The 18,890-nt window shown below is 38.0% G+C and overlaps 1 protein-coding gene and 1 long non-coding RNA gene across 2 annotated transcripts; one reads left to right on the top strand and one right to left on the bottom strand.

Moving 5' to 3' along the window:
* Window positions 1-1,194: 1,194 nt before the first annotated feature.
* LOC114669992 (uncharacterized) lies at window positions 1,195-1,918 on the bottom strand. The gene is made up of 3 exons (XR_003719388.2): window positions 1,623-1,918; window positions 1,390-1,477; window positions 1,195-1,267 (listed from the first exon to the last, which is right to left on the bottom strand). It is a non-coding gene; the product is annotated as an uncharacterized LOC114669992 (long non-coding RNA).
* Window positions 1,919-2,238: 320 nt separating this feature from the next.
* DKK1 (dickkopf WNT signaling pathway inhibitor 1) lies at window positions 2,239-5,597 on the top strand. The gene is given in 4 exon segments (NM_001260525.1): window positions 2,239-2,664; window positions 2,910-3,072; window positions 4,239-4,379; window positions 4,495-5,597. Coding segments are annotated over 4 exon segments (801 nt in total). The 5' UTR covers window positions 2,239-2,421; the 3' UTR covers window positions 4,749-5,597.
* The last annotated feature ends 13,293 nt before the right edge of the window (window positions 5,598-18,890 follow it).

Here is an 18,890-nt window from a genome sequence, read left to right as displayed (position 1 = left end):
AGACATATGATTTGTTTTCAGAGATCAAGGTTGAATTTATGCAACAAGCCTCTTTGTTGTAACAGAGTTTTCCCTTTGTTGATTAAATTGTTCCACTTTCTTCTCTTTTGCCCCAGGCAATGGATTTTTTGTGTGTGAAACCAAGCTTTTAATGAACCAAGTTCATTAAATGTATTAATCATATACTATCTCTTCAGAAAAAAAGGCAAGAGATTGATCTTTAATGTGGCATAGATGTATTTCTAGATTCTAAATATTTAAACAGGGTAATAGCACTAAAAAGAAACATTTTCAACCTTCTGATTGGCAGGCGGATTTTTCTCCACATTTCAACGTCATTCAAACTTAATACAGCTTGCAGATTTCCTAGTACAGTGAAGGTGCTTAACGCATAAATTCCTGACAGGATAATTTCCTGGGCAGATGGAATTTGGGATGGGAGGAACACTAGTCTAACTAGGGTACCATTCAAGAATGATTTAGATGATGCTCTTAATATTACCTTTGAAACTGAAGGAACTAGAACACAGACCATGGTAAATTGTATTTTAATTACTCTTTACCCCACTAAACTTCAGGATTTTATTACTTTAAGATTGTCACTGGCTTTACTTGGTGGTGGCCCCAGTTCTGACTACAGTAGGTCAGTCAGCATGTGGAGTCATTATAGACAGCCTAAATCTATACAGCTTAGAGGAGCACAAAATAAATATATCTTACTCTTTATTAATTCAATAGTGATTATCCAATCATCTCTCCTTTTTCGAGACTCACAAAACTTTTGCCTATTTTCTGACACTTATAATATCAATCTGTTTCTAAAAGAATTGTGTACATTTTTATATTTATTACTATAATTTTATTGTTACTACATCTTTTATTATTACTGTAATTAGAATAAAGAGAACTTTATTCTTTAAAATGAGAACTGTGTCTCATAAATATTTGTATTCATTGTGCCCCTCCCCCACCACCCATCTCACCAAAAAATTTAAAAAATAAAAATAAGGCAACAACCCAGAGGGCAGCCCAATGCCAGAGCTCTAGGCTTCCAATAAGTTTTTGTTGAATTAAATAGATCATTTCCCATTTATAAGCATGACATCATTCTTATACACCAGCTTTACTTTATTATATCTATACACCAATTTTAATGACGTCAAATTCTCTAATTCACTTCCAGCTCTTCTTCTCCTCAAGGTAGTTTCTTATCTCCCTAGAAGGGGTATTGTGTGGTCCCGTGCAAGGTATGACTTGGGAGCAAACCCTGCGTTCGGAAACATTGCGATATGATATACTAATGAGGAAGTCAGGCACTAAGCCCTAAGGGTTTCTATTGCCCCGCATTAGCCCACCACTGAGAAGGGAGAACGGGGAAAGGCGACTGACCCGGTACGTTGGACCCTGTCCGCTTTGGCCCCGGCCACTTTGATCTCAAGCGTCTGCCTAATCAAGTTCATCTACTGCCGCGATTGCCCTGATTCAAAGAACATTAAATGGTTTGATTATCGGACGGTCATTTCCCTCTTCCCTACAGCACTGATCTAATTTCTAAACCCCAGTCTCTCGCCTCCCTCTCTAAACTTCCCATCAAAAGAGAATTAGCTCTTCTTCCTTCTTACCCTCGTTTGATGTGCAAATTTCCTTCTCTTTGCACATTTTTCTCGCAGAGGCAGGGGGAGAGGGGGAGGAGGGCAACTGAACGACCTTAAACCAGGGATTTAACTCAGATCTGCAAACCGCGACTCTGAAGGGTTAATGAGCAACTTGCACCCGCCACCTGGCCCTCTCAGAGGCGTCTTGCTAGAGCCATTGAATTACAGATCGGTTTGTATTTAATACTGAATATGACTTGTGCGCACAGTCAGCGAGTATTGGCGTAAGGGAGAGGTGCAAAAAGTGCTTTTGCAGAGCGTATCACCCCTCGGCTCTGAAAAGTATTTCAGATCTGGATAATTCAACCCTTACTGCCAGTCAAGGGCACCCAAGTTCCCAGAGTTCCTCCTGCCGCCTGCATTTATTAAAGTCGTCTGCTATAATGCTTGCTGCTAGCCGTCACCCCGAAGGTGAGCCGGGCCAGCCGAACGACCAAGCAAGGGAGGAGCGGGGTGAAGAGTGTCAAAGGCTCCCCTTCATGTACACAAACACACCCCCTCCCAGCCCCTCCCAGCGCTTTGAAATCCCATCCCGGCTTTGTTGTCTCCCTCCCAAGGGGCCGGAATGCTCCGGGCCCGCGGTATAAAGGCAGCCGCGGTGGCGGTGGCGGCACAGAGCTCTGTGCTCCCTGCAGTCAGGACTCTGGGACCGCAGGGGGCTCCCAGACCCTGACTGTGCAACCGCACCGGCACGGTTTCGTGGGGACCCAGGCTTGCAAAGTGACGGTCATTTTCTCTTTCTTTCTCCCTCTTGAGTCCTTCTGAGATGATGGCTCTGGGCGCAGCAGGAGCTGCCCGGGTCTTGGTCGCGCTGGTAGCGGCGGCTCTTGGCGGCCACCCTCTGCTGGGAGTGAGCGCCACCTTGAACTCGGTTCTCAATTCCAACGCGATCAAGAACCTGCCCCCACCGCTGGGCGGCGCTGCGGGGCACCCAGGCTCTGCAGTCAGCGCCGCGCCAGGAATTCTGTACCCGGGCGGGAATAAGTACCAGACCATTGACAACTACCAGGTGAGAGGGGTCGGGCAGTCAGAGGATGCTCTGACCTTGAAAGGGTCCTATTTGGAGAGGAGGGAGTAGAACGTGCTGAGTGTGTGAGGTTCAGGGAGCATTTGGCAACCCTGCAATTGGGAGCAGTGGGCGGTAGCAGGTTTTGGAGAGGTAGACAGATAGGGACTGTGATCAGCGCCCGGGTCCAAGAGGGCGGGTACCTGGACGTCTGGATGCCTCACCCTCTCCCCGAACCTTTCCCACAGCCGTACCCGTGCGCAGAGGATGAGGAGTGCGGCACTGATGAGTACTGCGCTAGTCCCACCCGCGGAGGGGACGCGGGCGTGCAAATCTGTCTCGCCTGCAGGAAGCGCCGAAAACGCTGCATGCGTCACGCTATGTGCTGCCCCGGGAATTACTGCAAAAATGGTGAGTCCTGAAAGCTCCCTTCACACTAAAACTGTCCAGCCTTTGAGCGTCTACGAATAGGGGGGAAAAAACTCCGCCCTGAGAACTCTGTGGCGCCACCTGCAAATGGGTCTTCAGCATGCAGGATTCCGCTGAAGTATCTTCATTGCAAGTGTTTAATCGGGAAGAAGAGAGAAGTTCGGAGGTCTCTGAGGTCCTTATCTTCCTCCGTGGCCCTCAATGATTCAATGCAACGGCTCACCTCGTAGTGGACCATTCCATAAAAATTTGTCTGGGAGAACCTTGAGGTCAATTGAGAAGAGAGATGATGGGGAGGACGATGGGATCATACAGAGACCAAAGAAACCAGCTTTGGCATTCTGCTACCCTTTTCATTTTTCTTACTGTGACTCTCACGGCTTTGCCAGATTGGCCTCTCCTGATTTTTGCTGAAACTGTTGTCAGCCAGAGGACAGTGATTTATCTGCATGGGCCATTTTTAAGAGAGATCTTGATATCCTCACAACCTGACCCCTCCATCCTTCCCCCTCCCTCTACCCTCTGCTGCCTTAATATAAGTACTCCTCCCCCCAACCACAGATCCACTAACTTTTAATTTTTCAAAAGGTGGATTTAGACAGCTAAAGAGGTCTCCAGAAATAAGCTAACAGGGTGACGACCCGCCTTAGGACCCAGCAGTACTCCAGGATGAACTAAGTAAATCTCTGTAATATGGAAATTACACAGTGAAGTAACTGGTGGGTGAGATTGCAATGTCCCAGGCAGCTGGAATTGCGTTTGCTTAACTTAGTCTGGCAGGACCCATATAGCACCAGGGGCAGAGAAGTTATTTTTAAGAACATTTTTTAAAGCGACTGATTTTCTTTTTCTTATCCCAAGGGTAATATTAAAATGGGCAGAAATCTCACTTGCCCCTACCACAGTTGGTGGGAAAGTATTTTAAATGGCTATACTAGGGATATTACATATGACTGACTGTATACAGTATACACATTTGTGCTTCTGTCCATCTAGAGAGTTTTGCATTAACAGTAAAGAGGTTTAAAATGATGTCACTGCAATGAAGTATCTCAAGTTGGTGCTGGCATGACAGACTGCCACTGTCATAGCTGTCAGCAGTAATGCATTACAACCCTGAAGTTAATCACTATTTCCTGCTTCTTTAGGAATATGTGTGTCTTCTGATCAAAATAATTTCCGAGGGGAAATTGAGGAAACCATTACTGAAAGCTTTGGTAATGATCATAGCACTTTGGATGGGTATTCCAGAAGAACAACATTGTCTTCAAAAATGTATCACAGCAAAGGTAAGGATGTCAAGACTCATTCTTAGCACATCAAAAATGTCTTTTGAATTGTTTTAGTGAAATGATGCAGGTTTAACAGTAACTATGTACTTTTTTCCTGCTGTCTTCTTCATAGGACAAGAAGGTTCTGTGTGTCTCCGGTCATCAGACTGTGCCACAGGACTGTGTTGTGCTAGACACTTCTGGTCCAAGATCTGTAAACCTGTCCTCAAAGAAGGTCAAGTGTGTACCAAGCATAGAAGAAAAGGCTCTCATGGGCTAGAAATATTCCAGCGTTGTTACTGCGGAGAAGGTCTGTCTTGCCGGATACAGAAAGATCACCATCAAGCCAGTAATTCTTCTAGGCTTCACACTTGTCAGAGACACTAAACCAGCTATCCAAATGCAGTGGACTCCTTTTATATAATAGAGGCTATGAAAACCTTTTATGACCTTCATCAACTCAATCCTGAGGATATACAAGTTCTGTGGTTTCAGTTAAGCATTCCAATAACACCTTCCAAAAACCTGGAGTGTAAGAGCTTTGTTTCTTTATGGAACTCCCTTGTGATTGCAGTAAATTACTGTATTGTAAATTCTCAGTGTGGCACTTACCTGTAAATGCAACAAAACTTTTAATTATTTTTCTAAAGGTGCTGCACTGCCTATTATTCCTCTTGTTATGTAAATTTTTGTACACATTGATTGTTGTCTTGACTGACAAATATTCTATATTGAATTGAAGTAAATCATTTCAGCTTATAGTTCTTAAAAGCATAACCCTTTACCCCTTTTAATTCCGGAGTCTAGAATGCAAGGATCTCTTGGAATGACAAATGATAGGTATCTAAAATTTACATGAAAATACTAGCTTATTTTCTGAAATGTACTATCTTAATGCTTAAATTATATTTCTCTTTAGGCTGTGATAGTTTTTGAAATAAAATTTAACATTTAATATCATGAAATGTTATAAGTAGACATGCATTTTGGGATTGTGATCTTAGACGTTTGTGTGTGTGTACGTATGTGTGTGTTCTACAGGAACAGACGTGTGACATGGTTAAAGATGATCAGAGAAAAGACAGTGTCTAAATATAAGACAATATTGATCAGTTCTAGAATAACTTTAAAGAAAGACGTATTCTGCATTGATAAACTCAAATGGTCATGGCAGAATGAGAGTGAATCTTACATTACTACTTTCAAAAATAGTTTCCAATAAATTAATAATACCTACCTAAATGGTCAATATTTTTTGGACAAGGAAGAAAATCATCCACAAAAATAACACTCCAAAGTACTTGGTGATTGGCGGGAACAGGAAGTGTGCCCATAAATACAGTTAACAAATACCTGCAGATTTTGTACCCAACAAAATAATTTGCAGTATCTTAATTACTACTACATGCAAAGCAGACTTATTCTAATTATTTTGGTTTTAAAATAATTATTCATTGAAAATCACAAATCCTTCTTCATTCCACTCTTTTTTCTCTTGCTCGGTGAGTTTAATATTTCAAATTTTGTTTAACCTGAAATCTATTGATTGGAATGAGGATAGGGATACAATATTTTAAAGAAAACCCACAGGAATGAAATCTAAATTTTCTTTGCATTTTTACTTGCCAGATTTCATATTATTTATACTGAGGAAAAGGGAAAGCAAACTTCCCAATTTACACTTTTTTTGTAGTATTCTAAAGTCTGCACCCAAACCACAAAATGCTGCGTTTTGGGCCTGCAAAGGATAGTAGTGACTGATCAATCAATCGTGCAAATATTTCCTTAAATAATGCAGATGTACTAGACTGTTTGTTGTTTTTGTGTTCCTGGAAGTCGTTCAGTTTCAAGGGGCTCAACCAATGGGACACAAGCTTTGGGTGGTTCTTCACTGAAAGAGGAACTGGCAGGATGTCTGCTGTTACATTCCTTTTGTCTGGAATTCTCAGCTTCCTCACCCAGGAGAAACTTTCTTTTTCTACATTCGCTTGTTTTCTGAAGTGCCAGAAAGGCCAACTCTAAGGCCTGCCATGTCCAATAAAGCACAATAAAGGAAAGGAAACAGGAAACTTTTTCTTCAAAAAGAAGAAAGAGAGCATTCTGCTTAAATGGGGAAAGAAGCAAACTTTTAAAGGGCTCTGGTTATTGGATCCTTTCCTTTCTACAGGAACGGACCTCAGTACATTGACCCTAGTGATAGCCTTTCTTGCTTCTCATCTCCAGATGAGAGATGTGTGGAAGAATACAAAACAAACCAAAGATGGACACCTCTTCTTCCTATCCAGATGAGAAATTAGGAAGGGATTTCCATTAAAAAGAATTCTTCATATTTGTAAAGGTGAAAAATACCAAGAAAATTGTAGATTTTTATTAGCTAGTAATAGAGGCTAGAAGATGGAAATCAGATAAAATACAAATTCAAAAGAGGATTATTTAAGGAATCTAAAACAATTTGGGTAATGATTGTTTAAAATGTCTGTTGTTGTTGCTGTGTGACTTTTAAACAATGTATTTTAATGGAAAATACATGCACCTGGGAAAATTTCACAAGGTATTTTATCTAATGTCAGTATACTCTACACACTGTCCTGCACGTTGCTTTTTTACTCTATGTGTCTTGTAGATCATTTTATATAATACATAGAGAGGTGACTCATTCTTTTTAAAGGTTACATTAAGTTTGTAGTTTGTTGGAATGGCAATACTATAATCATTTTAACCAGTGACGTTTAAGTTGTTTCGAGAGTTTTTGATCTAACAAGTGATGTGTCATGAGTATAGAATTTTCATGTTCATGTGCTAGTATAGTTATAGGATGACTAATATTTGAAGCAAAGTCCAAAATGCATGCTTTCTGCAGCTACTAATAAAGTCTGGTATGAGCAAAATGTCCAGATGCCTGCTTATCACTGACCAAGTGATGATTAAGCTGTTGCTAAACTGTATCAAAGAAGAAAAAGGGAAATACAGGCTTATCCTAAAAATTTCACAGTGAACAGTAATCTCTGGCATTCAGTTAAAGCTAGACTTGTTCTAATTACTTTGATTTTGAAATTATTACTAAATACAATCACAAGCCTTTTCTCACCACTCCCTTTCCTTGTTTTGCTAGAAGAGTTGAATATTTCAAACTTTGTCTAATCTATTGATAGGAATGAGCCTGACCCTTCATTTTTAAATTGGTGACATTATCAAACTTTATCATGTTACCAACTTTCTTTTATAGTCTTAAAGAAAAAAAGACAATACTACCACTAGGCTTATAAAGTGTCTTCCATTGATTTCTGTGATTGCAATTTTCATACCTTCTAAGATACTATTCTGAGGGCAATGTCGAATTATAAAAGAAATACTTTATCTTTACATTAAAGAAGAAAATACTCTCATAATTTAAGCTTTTGATACTTGTACAAAAGTGTGGGTACGTATGTGGTCCTTTATATATTGAGTGTAAGGTCGACAGCTTAGAAATGGTCAATCGCATCAAAAATCTAGGACTACTATCTAGGTAATGCTAAGAAATTTTAATTCAATATACATGTATTTAGTCTGCCATGTCCAGTGGGCACTATGCTAGCATTTGAAAAGATGCGTATAATATTGGTCTTTAACTTCAAAGAACTTACTATTTAGCAAGGCAGACGATGAGCATTAGTGCTGGAAGTTGATTTAGTTTAGTGGTTAGAAACAGTCTCTAGAACTGGATAGATATGGGATTGAGTCATGGCTCCCTCAGTAATGTAGATATGAGAGTAATGCATGCATCAGAATACTATTATGTCTAGCTCAATGCAGTCACTCAATTTTAGGTCTTTGCTATTGGACAATGAAATGTATATATTATGTTGTATTATCTTACATACATTAATACCTGACAACAGATTAAAATTAATTAAATCAGTCAGTAACTACTCAGAAAAAGCTTCTGAGAAGAGGTGGTATTTGAACCATTGCCTTCTCTCGCCCTTTTATTTCAAGGAAGCAAAAGCACTTAAACTAGAAAAAGGAGACATGAGTTGATACCACTCATTAGAATCAGGATGGAAAGCATTCTGCAGACTCACTTACGATTTATATTCCATTGTAACTTGAAATGTCTACCACTTGCCACCGGGACAAGCAAAATTCTATCCCCAATATATGTGATCATGAAGTGCAGTTCTGCTCAGTAAATTGCTTAGCCTTTCAGAGACTCTTTTTTTTTTTTTTTTTTGAGATAGAGTCTTGCTCTGTCGCCCAGGCTGGAGTGCAGTGGCCAGATCTCAGCTCACTGCAAGCTCCGCCTCCCGGGTTTACGCCATTCTCCTACCTCAGCCTCCCGAGTAGCTGGGACTACAGGCGCCCGCCAACCCACCCGGCTAGATTTTTTTGCATTTTTTAGTAGAGACGGGGTTTCACTGTGTTAGCCAGGATGGTCACGATCTCCTGACCTTGTGATCCGCCCGTCTCGGCCTCCCAAAGTGCTGGGATTACAGGCTTGAGCCACCGCGCCCGGCCCTTTCAGAGACTCCTACTCCAAAATCTTGAGTGAGGGTTCTGATTAGTTTATCTTTAATCAGGGGTTCACCTCTGGTTCAATTGTCTAGCATGGCTACCCAGTTCCCAATATAAACACAGCTGTCTATATCCATTCTGCCTGTAATAGAAACTATAGTAGTTCTAAAAGAGGAATGTGTAGGGACAAATCCCACATCTCATGTCTATCACAAATTAGTTTTGAAGGATGAGAAGGCATTTACAAGGTAGAAAAGACGAGAAAGAGTTTCCTTCCTATTGGAGACAGAGGAAGAAGTGTGAGCAAACTTACGGAGTCATAAAAATAAAAATACACAATATATTGAGAAAATAAGTAATATTCCACTGTGGCTAGATTTGGGGGTAGCTAGGAAGAGGACTTTTCTGATTTTTAGTTATATAATTTGTTATCCAGAAAAAATAGACTACTACAATTTTTTATTTTCAGCAACAGCTATTGTATTAGGTGGCAATGAAATTGAAGAGGATATATTTGAGACACATTTTGTTTCAAAATATTATAGATGTCACAAACTATAGTGATTTTTTGTCAAAAATTACAAAATAAGAATATTGTTTTGTTTCCAGCAATAGTTGTCAGATTACATTTCAATTAAAGGAAATAATACAAATAATACATTACAAATAATGTAAATAATAGCTTTCACAAACATGGTGGATTTTTTGCCAAAATTTTATAAATCCTAATAATATGACATAGACCCTAAATATTAGTATATGAAAAATTACCTTGGAAGGGCAATGATAACCAATACCCTGCTGTTTTAAACTGTTGAATAAATTCTATAGTAAAAAGTAAAATTGGCAGAAGGCATGAAACGTGGCTTATCTTTATAAATTCATATTACATTTTATAATATTTCACAATCTTTTCCTGATGAGCAAAAAAAATACTTTTAAAAGGCATCCTATATAGAAACTTTTCACATATCTGTGATACTCCGAAGTTCAAATTAAAAGCAAAAAATGATAGAGGCATATCTTGTTATATTGTGCTTCTCTTTTTTTTTTTTTAATGTAAATTGAAGGTTGGTGGCAACCTCGCATTGTGCAAGTCTATTGGTGTCACTTTTTCCCACATCATGTGATCACTTCATGTTTCCATGTCACATTTTAGAGACTTTGTCATTATTATTATATCTATTATGGTGATCTACAATCAATAACTTTAAAGTTACAATTGTAATTGTTTTGGGTTACTATGAGTTGTGCCCATGTAAGACAGAAAACATAATTGACAAATGTATGTGTTCTGACTGTTCCACTGACCAGCCATTTTCCCATCTCTCTCCCTCTCCCCATGCCTTCCAAGTCCCTGAGACACAACAATATTAAAGTTAACCAATTAATAGCCCTACAATGGCCTCTAAGTGTTTAAGTGAAAGAAAGAGGTACACATCTCTCACCGTAATGAGGAAAGCACCGGGAAAGCTGAAATAGGCTGGAAGCTAAGCCTCTTGGGCCAAACAGCCAAAATTGTGAAGACAAAAGAAAACTATTTGAAGGAAATTAAAATACTACTCTAGTGAGCACACAAGTGATAAGGAAGTACAACACCCTTGTTGCTGATACGGAGAAAGTTTGAGTGATCTGAATAGAAGATTCAACCAGTCACAACATTCCCTTAAGCCAAAGCCCAATCCGGAGGAAGGCTCTAGCTCTCTTCAGTTCTATGAAGGCTGAGAGAAGTGAGGAAGCTGGAGAAGAAAAGTTGGATGCTAACAGAGGTTGTTGGTTTGTGACCTTCAGGGAAAGAAGCTCTCTCCATAACACAAAAGTGCAAGGCGAAGCAGCAAGTTATCCAGAAGAACAGCTAAGATCATTGGTTGAGGTGGCTACACTAAACAACAGATTTCCAGTGTACATGCAACAGCTTTCTGTTGGAAGAAGATGCCCTCTATGACTTTTATATGCAGAGAAGAGAAGACAATTCTTGGTTTCAAAGCGTCAAAGGACAAGCTAATTTTCTTGTTAGGGGCTAAAGGAGCTGATGACTTTAAATGAAAGCCAATGATAATTTACCATTATAAAAATCCTAGGGTCCTTGAGAATTATACTAAATCTGCTCTGCCTGTGCAATATAAATGGATGGAAAAGCAAGGCAAAGCCTGGATGACACCACACCTGTTCACAGGATGGTTACTGAATATTTTAAGCCCACTGTTGAGAGTTACTGCTCAGAAAAAAATTCTTTTAAAATGTGACTGCTTATTGACAATGCATCTAGTCACCCAAGAGCTCTGATAAGGACGTACAAGGAGGTTAATGTTTTCAAGCTTGTTAACACAACATCCATTGTACAGTCCATGAACTAAGGTATAAATTTTGACTTTCAAGTCTTATCATTTTAGAAATACATTTTATAAGACTATAGTTATCATAGTTAGTTATTGCTCTGATGGATTTGGGCCAAGTAAATTAAGCTGGAAAGAATTCGCCATTGTAGATGCCATTAAGAACATTCATGATTCATGGGAGGAGGTCAAGATATCAACATTAACTGGAATTTGATTCCAACTTTCATAAATGGCTTCGAGGGATTCATTCAAGACTTCAATGGAAGAAATCACTGCAGATGTGGTGGAAATAGCAAGAGAACCAGAATTAGAAATGGAGCCTGAAGAAGTGACTGAATTACTGCAATCTTATGATCAAAGGTGAATGGATGAGGAGATGGTGCTTATAGATGAGCAAAGAAAGTGGTCCTTTGAGATAGAATGTACCCCTGGTGAAGACGCTGTGAATATTGTTGACATGACAATGAAAGATTTAGAATGTTACATAAATTTAGTTGATAACCAAAGGCAGAGTTTGAGAGAATGGACTCCAATTTGGAAAGGAGTTCTACTGTGAGTAAAATGCTATCAAACAACGTTGCACACTACAGAAAAAACTTTTGTGAAGGGAAGAGTCAGTCACTGTTGAAAACTTCATTGTTGTCCTGTTTTCAGAAATGGGTAAGCTAACCCAATTTTGAGCAACTACTACCCTGATCAGTCAATAGCCAACAACACTGAGGCAAGACTTTCCACTAGCAAAAAGATTACACCTTGCTGAAGGCTCAGGTAATCATTAGCATTTTTTAGCAACAAAGTATTTTTTAACCAAGGTAAGTACTTTTTAAAAAACATATAATGCTATTGTGCATTTAATAGGCTACAGTATGGTGTAAATATAACTTTTAGATGCCCTAGAAAACCAAAAACACCATGTGACTTGCTTTATTGTGATACTCACTTTATTGTGGTGGTCTAGAACTAAACCTACAATATCTTAGAGGCATGCCTGTGACCAGTCTGGGCATCAGTGCAAAAATCCAGACACTCTCATGTACTGCTAGAGGGTACTGCAATTAGCATACCTTTCTGAAAAAGCAATTTGGCAGTGTTAAAAATGTGAAAACTCTTTGATGCAGTAATTTCTAGAAATTTATTTTAAGAACAGAAACATGGATGTATAAAAATCCGTCTACAATGGTATTTTAATAGCAAAAATCGAAAATGAATTACATGTTTAGTAGGACAGAACAATTTAGATAATGTATGTTATGTTATTAAAGCATTCTGCAACCATTAAATTAATATGGAGAAACATTCGGAATTCTCCATGTACAAATATTTGAGAAAAGCATATTTCAGAACATGCATGGTATGTTATAAATGACTTAAGAGTAACATCTCATATCTAATCTAAATCTAGATGGCTTATCTGGGAGGTAGGATTGTGGGAACTAATTTCTTTTCTTTTCTTTCTTTTCTTTCTTTTTTTTTTTTTTTTTTGCTAAGACAGAGCCTTTCTCTGTCACTCAGGCTGGAGTAGAGTGGCATGATCTTGGTTCACTGCAACCTCCGCCTCCCTGCTTTAAGTGATTGTCTTGCCTTAGCCTCCTGAGTAGCTGGGACTACAGATGAGCACCACCAGGCCTGGCTTACTTTTGTATTTTTAGTAGAGACAGGGTTTCACCATATTGGCCGGGTTGGTCTCAAACTCCTGACCTCAAGTGATCGGCCTGACTCGGCCTCCCAAAGTGCAGAGATTACATGTGTGAGCCACTGCACCCAGCCTTTTATTATTTTATTATTTTCCACTTTTTCTATAAAAATCAGGGGAGACATTACTATTATGAAATGTAAAGTTAGGACAGAACTTGGGTTTTTCTCATAAACTTTCCTATACATTGAGCAGATATCTTGATGTGTCTCATTCTAATTTTAAAAATTACTGTTAGTGCAGAATTACTCTTCCTTGAATTTCCCAAAACTACAGGAAAGAAAAACATCCTGGTCAGTCATGGTGGCTCACGCCAGTAATCCCAGCACTTCGGGAGGCTGAGGAAGGTAGATCACCTGAGGTCAGGAGTTCAAGACCAGCCTAGCCAATATGGCGAAACCCTGTCTCTACTAAAAATTCAAAAATTAGCAGAGCATAGTGGCAAGTGCCTATAATCTAAGCTACTCAGGAGACTGAGGCAGGAGAATCACTTGAACTGGGGAAGCAGAGGTTGCAGTGAGTCAAGATCACACAACTGCACTCCAGCCTGGGCAACAGAGCGAGACTCCATCTCGGAAAAAAAAAAAAGAAAAAGCATGAAAAACTTCTTTCACTTACTGACCAAATTTCTTTCCATTAAAAAAATACTGATTGGGAGAACTGCAGCTAGTACAGAGAAGACCCGCACCAAGCAGTTCTTGAATAAATGATTAAGTGAATGAAAGAGAAATAGGAATAGCTGTGCCAACTTCAGCAAAATTACAACAAAATAGAACATGCAAAAACAAATACTTTAAAATATCCAAAAGGAGGCACAGAGAGTAAACAAAATAAAAATCACAATTCTGTTATAATAGATATGCTCTTTTTGTATGATCTTCTATGTCCATGTTTATTTTGTCAACAGTTATATGTTTCAATGAACCGTCTAACATGTTTCTTGTCTTATAAATACATAAACCATTTTAGTGTTTAGTTTTTGACATCTTTATTGTTGAGAAAAATCTCACTTTTCTCTTCCTGACAGTAGTTAATACTTTCGGACAGCTTGGCTTATATTCCTGTAGGCAGGGAGATTGAATTTCTTTCCTAATTTAAACAGCTAGTGACACAGAATAGGATGGAAATTATTTATTCTGGAAGCTCTGCACATTTCAGTTTTATAAGCAGTGTTGGTTATCTTCTGGATCAAGTTGTGCCAAGTGCTATCATGTCTTGACACTTAGGTGGCATATTGCAGAAAACGTTTAAAAGAAACAATCAATCAAACAAACAAGCAAATAAAAACCAGGACTTCCACTGCTCTAATACTGGGTTCATTTTCAACAAAATTGGGAAACTGGTAAAGTTTTTTCCCACATTAACCCTTCATTCAACAATTTTCTCCTTGCTGCTTACACAATCTCTCTACCTCTAAGGAAACCTATTCCTATTTTTTCTAGTTTTCAATTACCACTTTTCATCTCTTTCCCTCACTTCTTTCATAAGCTTTCAATGTTTTAATTTAAAAAATTAATTCTAGCTAGCTAGACTTTTGCATCAGTACCCTCCTAGACCTGTCCTTTTAGTCATACACCTTGTGGCAGAAACTATTACCAAACCGGTTGCCTTTTCCTCCTGAGCACATTTCCCAGCCTCCCTTGCGGTTAGATGTGGCCACATGACTGAGCTTGGCCAATGGCATGTGTGCCTGAAGACCCTCCTATAAGCACTTCCATTCCTCCACGCACCATCATCTGCAGATCTTAAGTAGATAATGACAGCCCTGTGATTAAGAGGCAGAGACTCTCTCAGCCTTGGTTTCTAAATAATAGGATGAAGTGATTCCCCTTGTCCCCACCCTCACTTATGTGAGCCAGAAATAAACATTAATTGTGATAAGCCAAGGAGATTTATTTATGTTTTATTTTTTTAGTTTTTATTTTTTACTTCAACTAATACATACCTCAAACTTTAATTTTCTACTTCCTTCTCTTCAATCTCCTCTCAAATTCTGCCCCCTTGTATGTCCATGTCAGAAGTCAACCACTGGGAAAACTAGATGGTTGATAAAGAAGTATATGAAATTGTGCAGTGCAATTGATTTGACATTGTTGACATTTATATGAAAATGTGAAAGCTTTCACCATTGTGTTTGACACACAGTAGGAATTCAATTAATATTTTTACTTTTCATATTTGAGAACTTTTGCAAATAAAACTTCCTTTCAACCAAGTGACACAATTGGCAGAAAATGCTGATGATAAGCATAACTTTTTGGAGCGTGTTTTAGGTACTAGAGACTATTGTTGTGTTTCACATATATTTACTAATTTTATTCTCACAATAACTCTATGAAGGATGCGTGTTTATCACTCCTGTTTTACAGATGAGGTAACTGGAGCAAAGAAAGTTTGAGGTATTTATCTGAGTCATATAGGTACTAAGTGACAGAACCAGAATTTGGAACCAGCTTGTCTGCTCCAAAGTCCAGGCTCTTACTACTAATACAGCTAGGTATGCAACCATCTGAAGCTTTCTGTAGCCCTTAGGTTACTTATATGGTTACTATAAAAGTAGGCTAAAAATTTATGTGCTAATTTGTAAAAATATAGCATCTCAGGTTTCTGAATTGAGAAACTTCTTTTCATGAAGTTTCATTAAAAATATATTTAAGCTGCACATGTATACATATGTAACAAACCTGCATGTTGTGCACATGTACCCTAGAACATAAAGTATAATAAAAAATAAAAATAATACATATATATATTTGAAAATACATCAGATCACTTGAGTCCAGGAGTTTGAGACCAGCCCGGGCAACATTGAGAAACCTCGTCTCTACTAAAAATACAAAAATTAGCTGGGTGTTGTTGCACACACCTGTAGTCCCAGCTAGTTGGAAGGCTGAGGCATGAGAATCGCTTGAACTAGGGATGCAGAGATTGCAGTGGGTCAAGATTGTGCCACTCCATTCCAGTCTGGGTGACAGAGTGAGACCCTGCCCCACCCCCCAAAAAAAGAGAGAGAGACAGAGAGAAAATATAGTGTCCTATGGTTTTTGTATGTTTAAATAAAAAAAGGAATAAAAGGTAGGATTAATGAAACTGTGAAAGTAAACTCTTTCAAAGTTAAAAATAGTATAATCTCTTTCTCGATTAGAGAGAGAGAATTAATTTAATGGGTGAATTACCAGGAAAGTTTACTTCACTGTTAGATTGTTATGTTATTTCTCTCATCTAAGAGCATGCTTTCTGCATAGTAACATTATATTACAAAACACATTATGATAAAAATTCTGCATTTAAGGACTGTTACTGAGTCACCTATATGCATATACTGTGTTCACAAATGCTTTTGTATTCTGATTATAGTTGCTCTTCCTTTAAGAACATCTTTCAAATTATACCTTCTGCAGTGACAAATACATTTATGGCTACAAATTTGCTATTTATTAACAAATGAGGGCTGAGTGGTTTTAACTTTCAGAAGAAGAAACAAAATCTGGTATAATTACATCATGAATTCATCCTAAAGAACTAAAAACAGTGAAAATACACACAAGAAAGATATCTAAATTCACTGTTTTTTAAGTGCTTGTTTTTCTAAGAGCACAAAACTGATGATGGACTTACAGCTCTGAGGTGGAAGTTAGAGTCAGGGTTGAATTTTTGCATAGTTGTAGGTTTTGGGGTAATTCAGCAATTATCCTAAACAAAGTGAGGGCTATTTAATAAGCGGTCGTTCTGCTGCAACTGATACTGACTCCAATGTGGATGAGCTTTTGGTGCACAGTACTGTGAACACTATTTCAGTCTGCTTGTTAATTCCGGATGCTATAACTACATTTCAGTGGTGATGTGTCTTTGTGGATTTTATATGCCAGTTGAAGATCATAAGAAGTCAAGATATTCCCAAATATGTTCCTGATTATATTTCAAAATGGGTGATCATGTTATAGCTTCCTCAGACAAGTGGTTCCCAAACTCAACTCATCATCCTCTGAAACACCTGGGAAACTCTTTAAAATTGTAGATTCTGGGAGCCTTCCAAGCCTACTGAGTCAGAACCTCTTAGAAATGAGCCTTTGCATCTGTACTTTTTTTTAAAGCTCTTCCATTGATTGCTATTATGCATCTAATTTTGAAATCCACTGTGACATGGCCTTTAATCAAAATGCTTTACTCCAAACAGTATGGCCATTTAGGGGCTATGTGCAGAGAAAGAAATGATTGGTTGAGCACTTATCCTGAGCTAGTACTTGAGCTTGGGTAAATATATCATTTCATGTGATCGTTGTAACAGTCATAGCAGATATAATAAATGTTCACTATATCAACAAGGCAACGAGACAAGGAAGTGCTGAGAGATAAGCTGATGTCCTTAATGTCACATGGCTAAGAAGTAATAGAATGATGACAGATCTGGATGCTTATTGTGCCAAAGCCCACTTTATATCAATGACAACAAAAATGGTAACTTACTTTTATATCACGTGTTAGTGTTTACTTTTTATGTTTGCAGATACCTCTTTGACAAAACACATTTTATAGATTCTTCAAACTTGGGATAAGGGAAACTCAAACTGAAATAAACTAAGGTTCTTAACTGTAGTCATTCTGATTTTCTTCTGATACTCATTCCGACTGGTAAAGTCTTACCTTATCTTTTAAAGGAAAGTCTTCCCTGACCCAACATTGTATCACAGGCCGAGTCAGGTATTTTATGTGCCCTCATAAATTATTTTTCATAGCTCTTATTCTAATTCTAATAAACTATTTTTATATTTATTTATTAAGTGGATTTCAACCCCATCAAACTGTAATCTTCATGAGTGCAAAGAGCTTGGTCATTCTTCAATCCACAGCACTCAGTTCTGGGTTTACCCTAGAGTAGTTGCTCAATAAAGACTTGTTGAATGAATCAGAAAACACCTATGCTATTTCCCCTAAATGGATTTGCCATTATATTATTCATAATTCACATAAATATACCAAAAAACTCATAAATACATTATTCTTTTTTTCTGTAACAGGACTATTTACATTAAATTTAAAAATTGTACTTTTAGAAATGTTTTAGTTTTATTTTATTTATTTATTTATTTATTTATTTATTTATTTATTTATTTTGAGATGGAGTCTCACTCTGTTCCCAGGCTAGAGTGCAGTGGCATGGTGCAATCCTAGCTCACTGCAACATCCACCTCCCGGGTTCAAGCGATTCTCCTCCCTCCTGAAGAGCTGGGACTACAGGCCCATGCCACCGTGTCCGGCTAATTTTTTTTTTCTTTTTTTTTTGTATGTTAGTAGAGATGGGGTTTCACCGTGTGAGCCAGGATGGTCTTGATCTCCTGACCTCATGATCCACCCACCTCCGCCTCCCAAAGTGCTGGGATTATAGGCGTGAGCCACTGCACCCGTCCATTTTGTATTTTTATTAACTACCTACTCTTTGTATATATAAAATAGTATACTCATAATTAAAACAGATAAAAACTACTTCCTGATTTTATTATTAAATATTACTCATAATTAAGTAAAATGTAGACAAAAGTGCATCCTTATTTTATTATTACTTGTCATTATTGCTGACCTTGGATAATTTTTAATGCACAAATATAATCTTAAAAGCATGAATTAATCACAAAGAAAAATATATTAAAAATAATTTCTTGTGATATAAAATACTCCCATGTATTTTGCTATTTGCATTGTATAATGATTAGATGGTTTTGAGAAGATGAATGGCTTGCCTTATTTTGGCTTTCATAACAAGAAATTTTTCTTGCAATTGTAATTCATGTTTCCTGAGACAAAGTAACCCTATAGTCCTAACTAGACTAACTTGTTCCTGTAGGTTGACCATACAACAGATCCTTTCACCATAAGGAAATCTACCTTTTTTAAATGGAGATGGAATGATATTTTCAACACCTTGTAATTAGTGCAAAAACCCTAGCTAAATTAAAACAAATTCTATGGATGCCATTAATCAGTGGTGTTCTAATTTTATGTTCA

Source organism: Macaca mulatta, chromosome 9 (genome assembly GCF_049350105.2).
Source record: "Macaca mulatta isolate MMU2019108-1 chromosome 9, T2T-MMU8v2.0, whole genome shotgun sequence".
Lineage (NCBI taxonomy): Eukaryota > Metazoa > Chordata > Mammalia > Primates > Cercopithecidae > Macaca > Macaca mulatta.
This window is presented reverse-complemented; position numbering and strand designations above follow the sequence as displayed.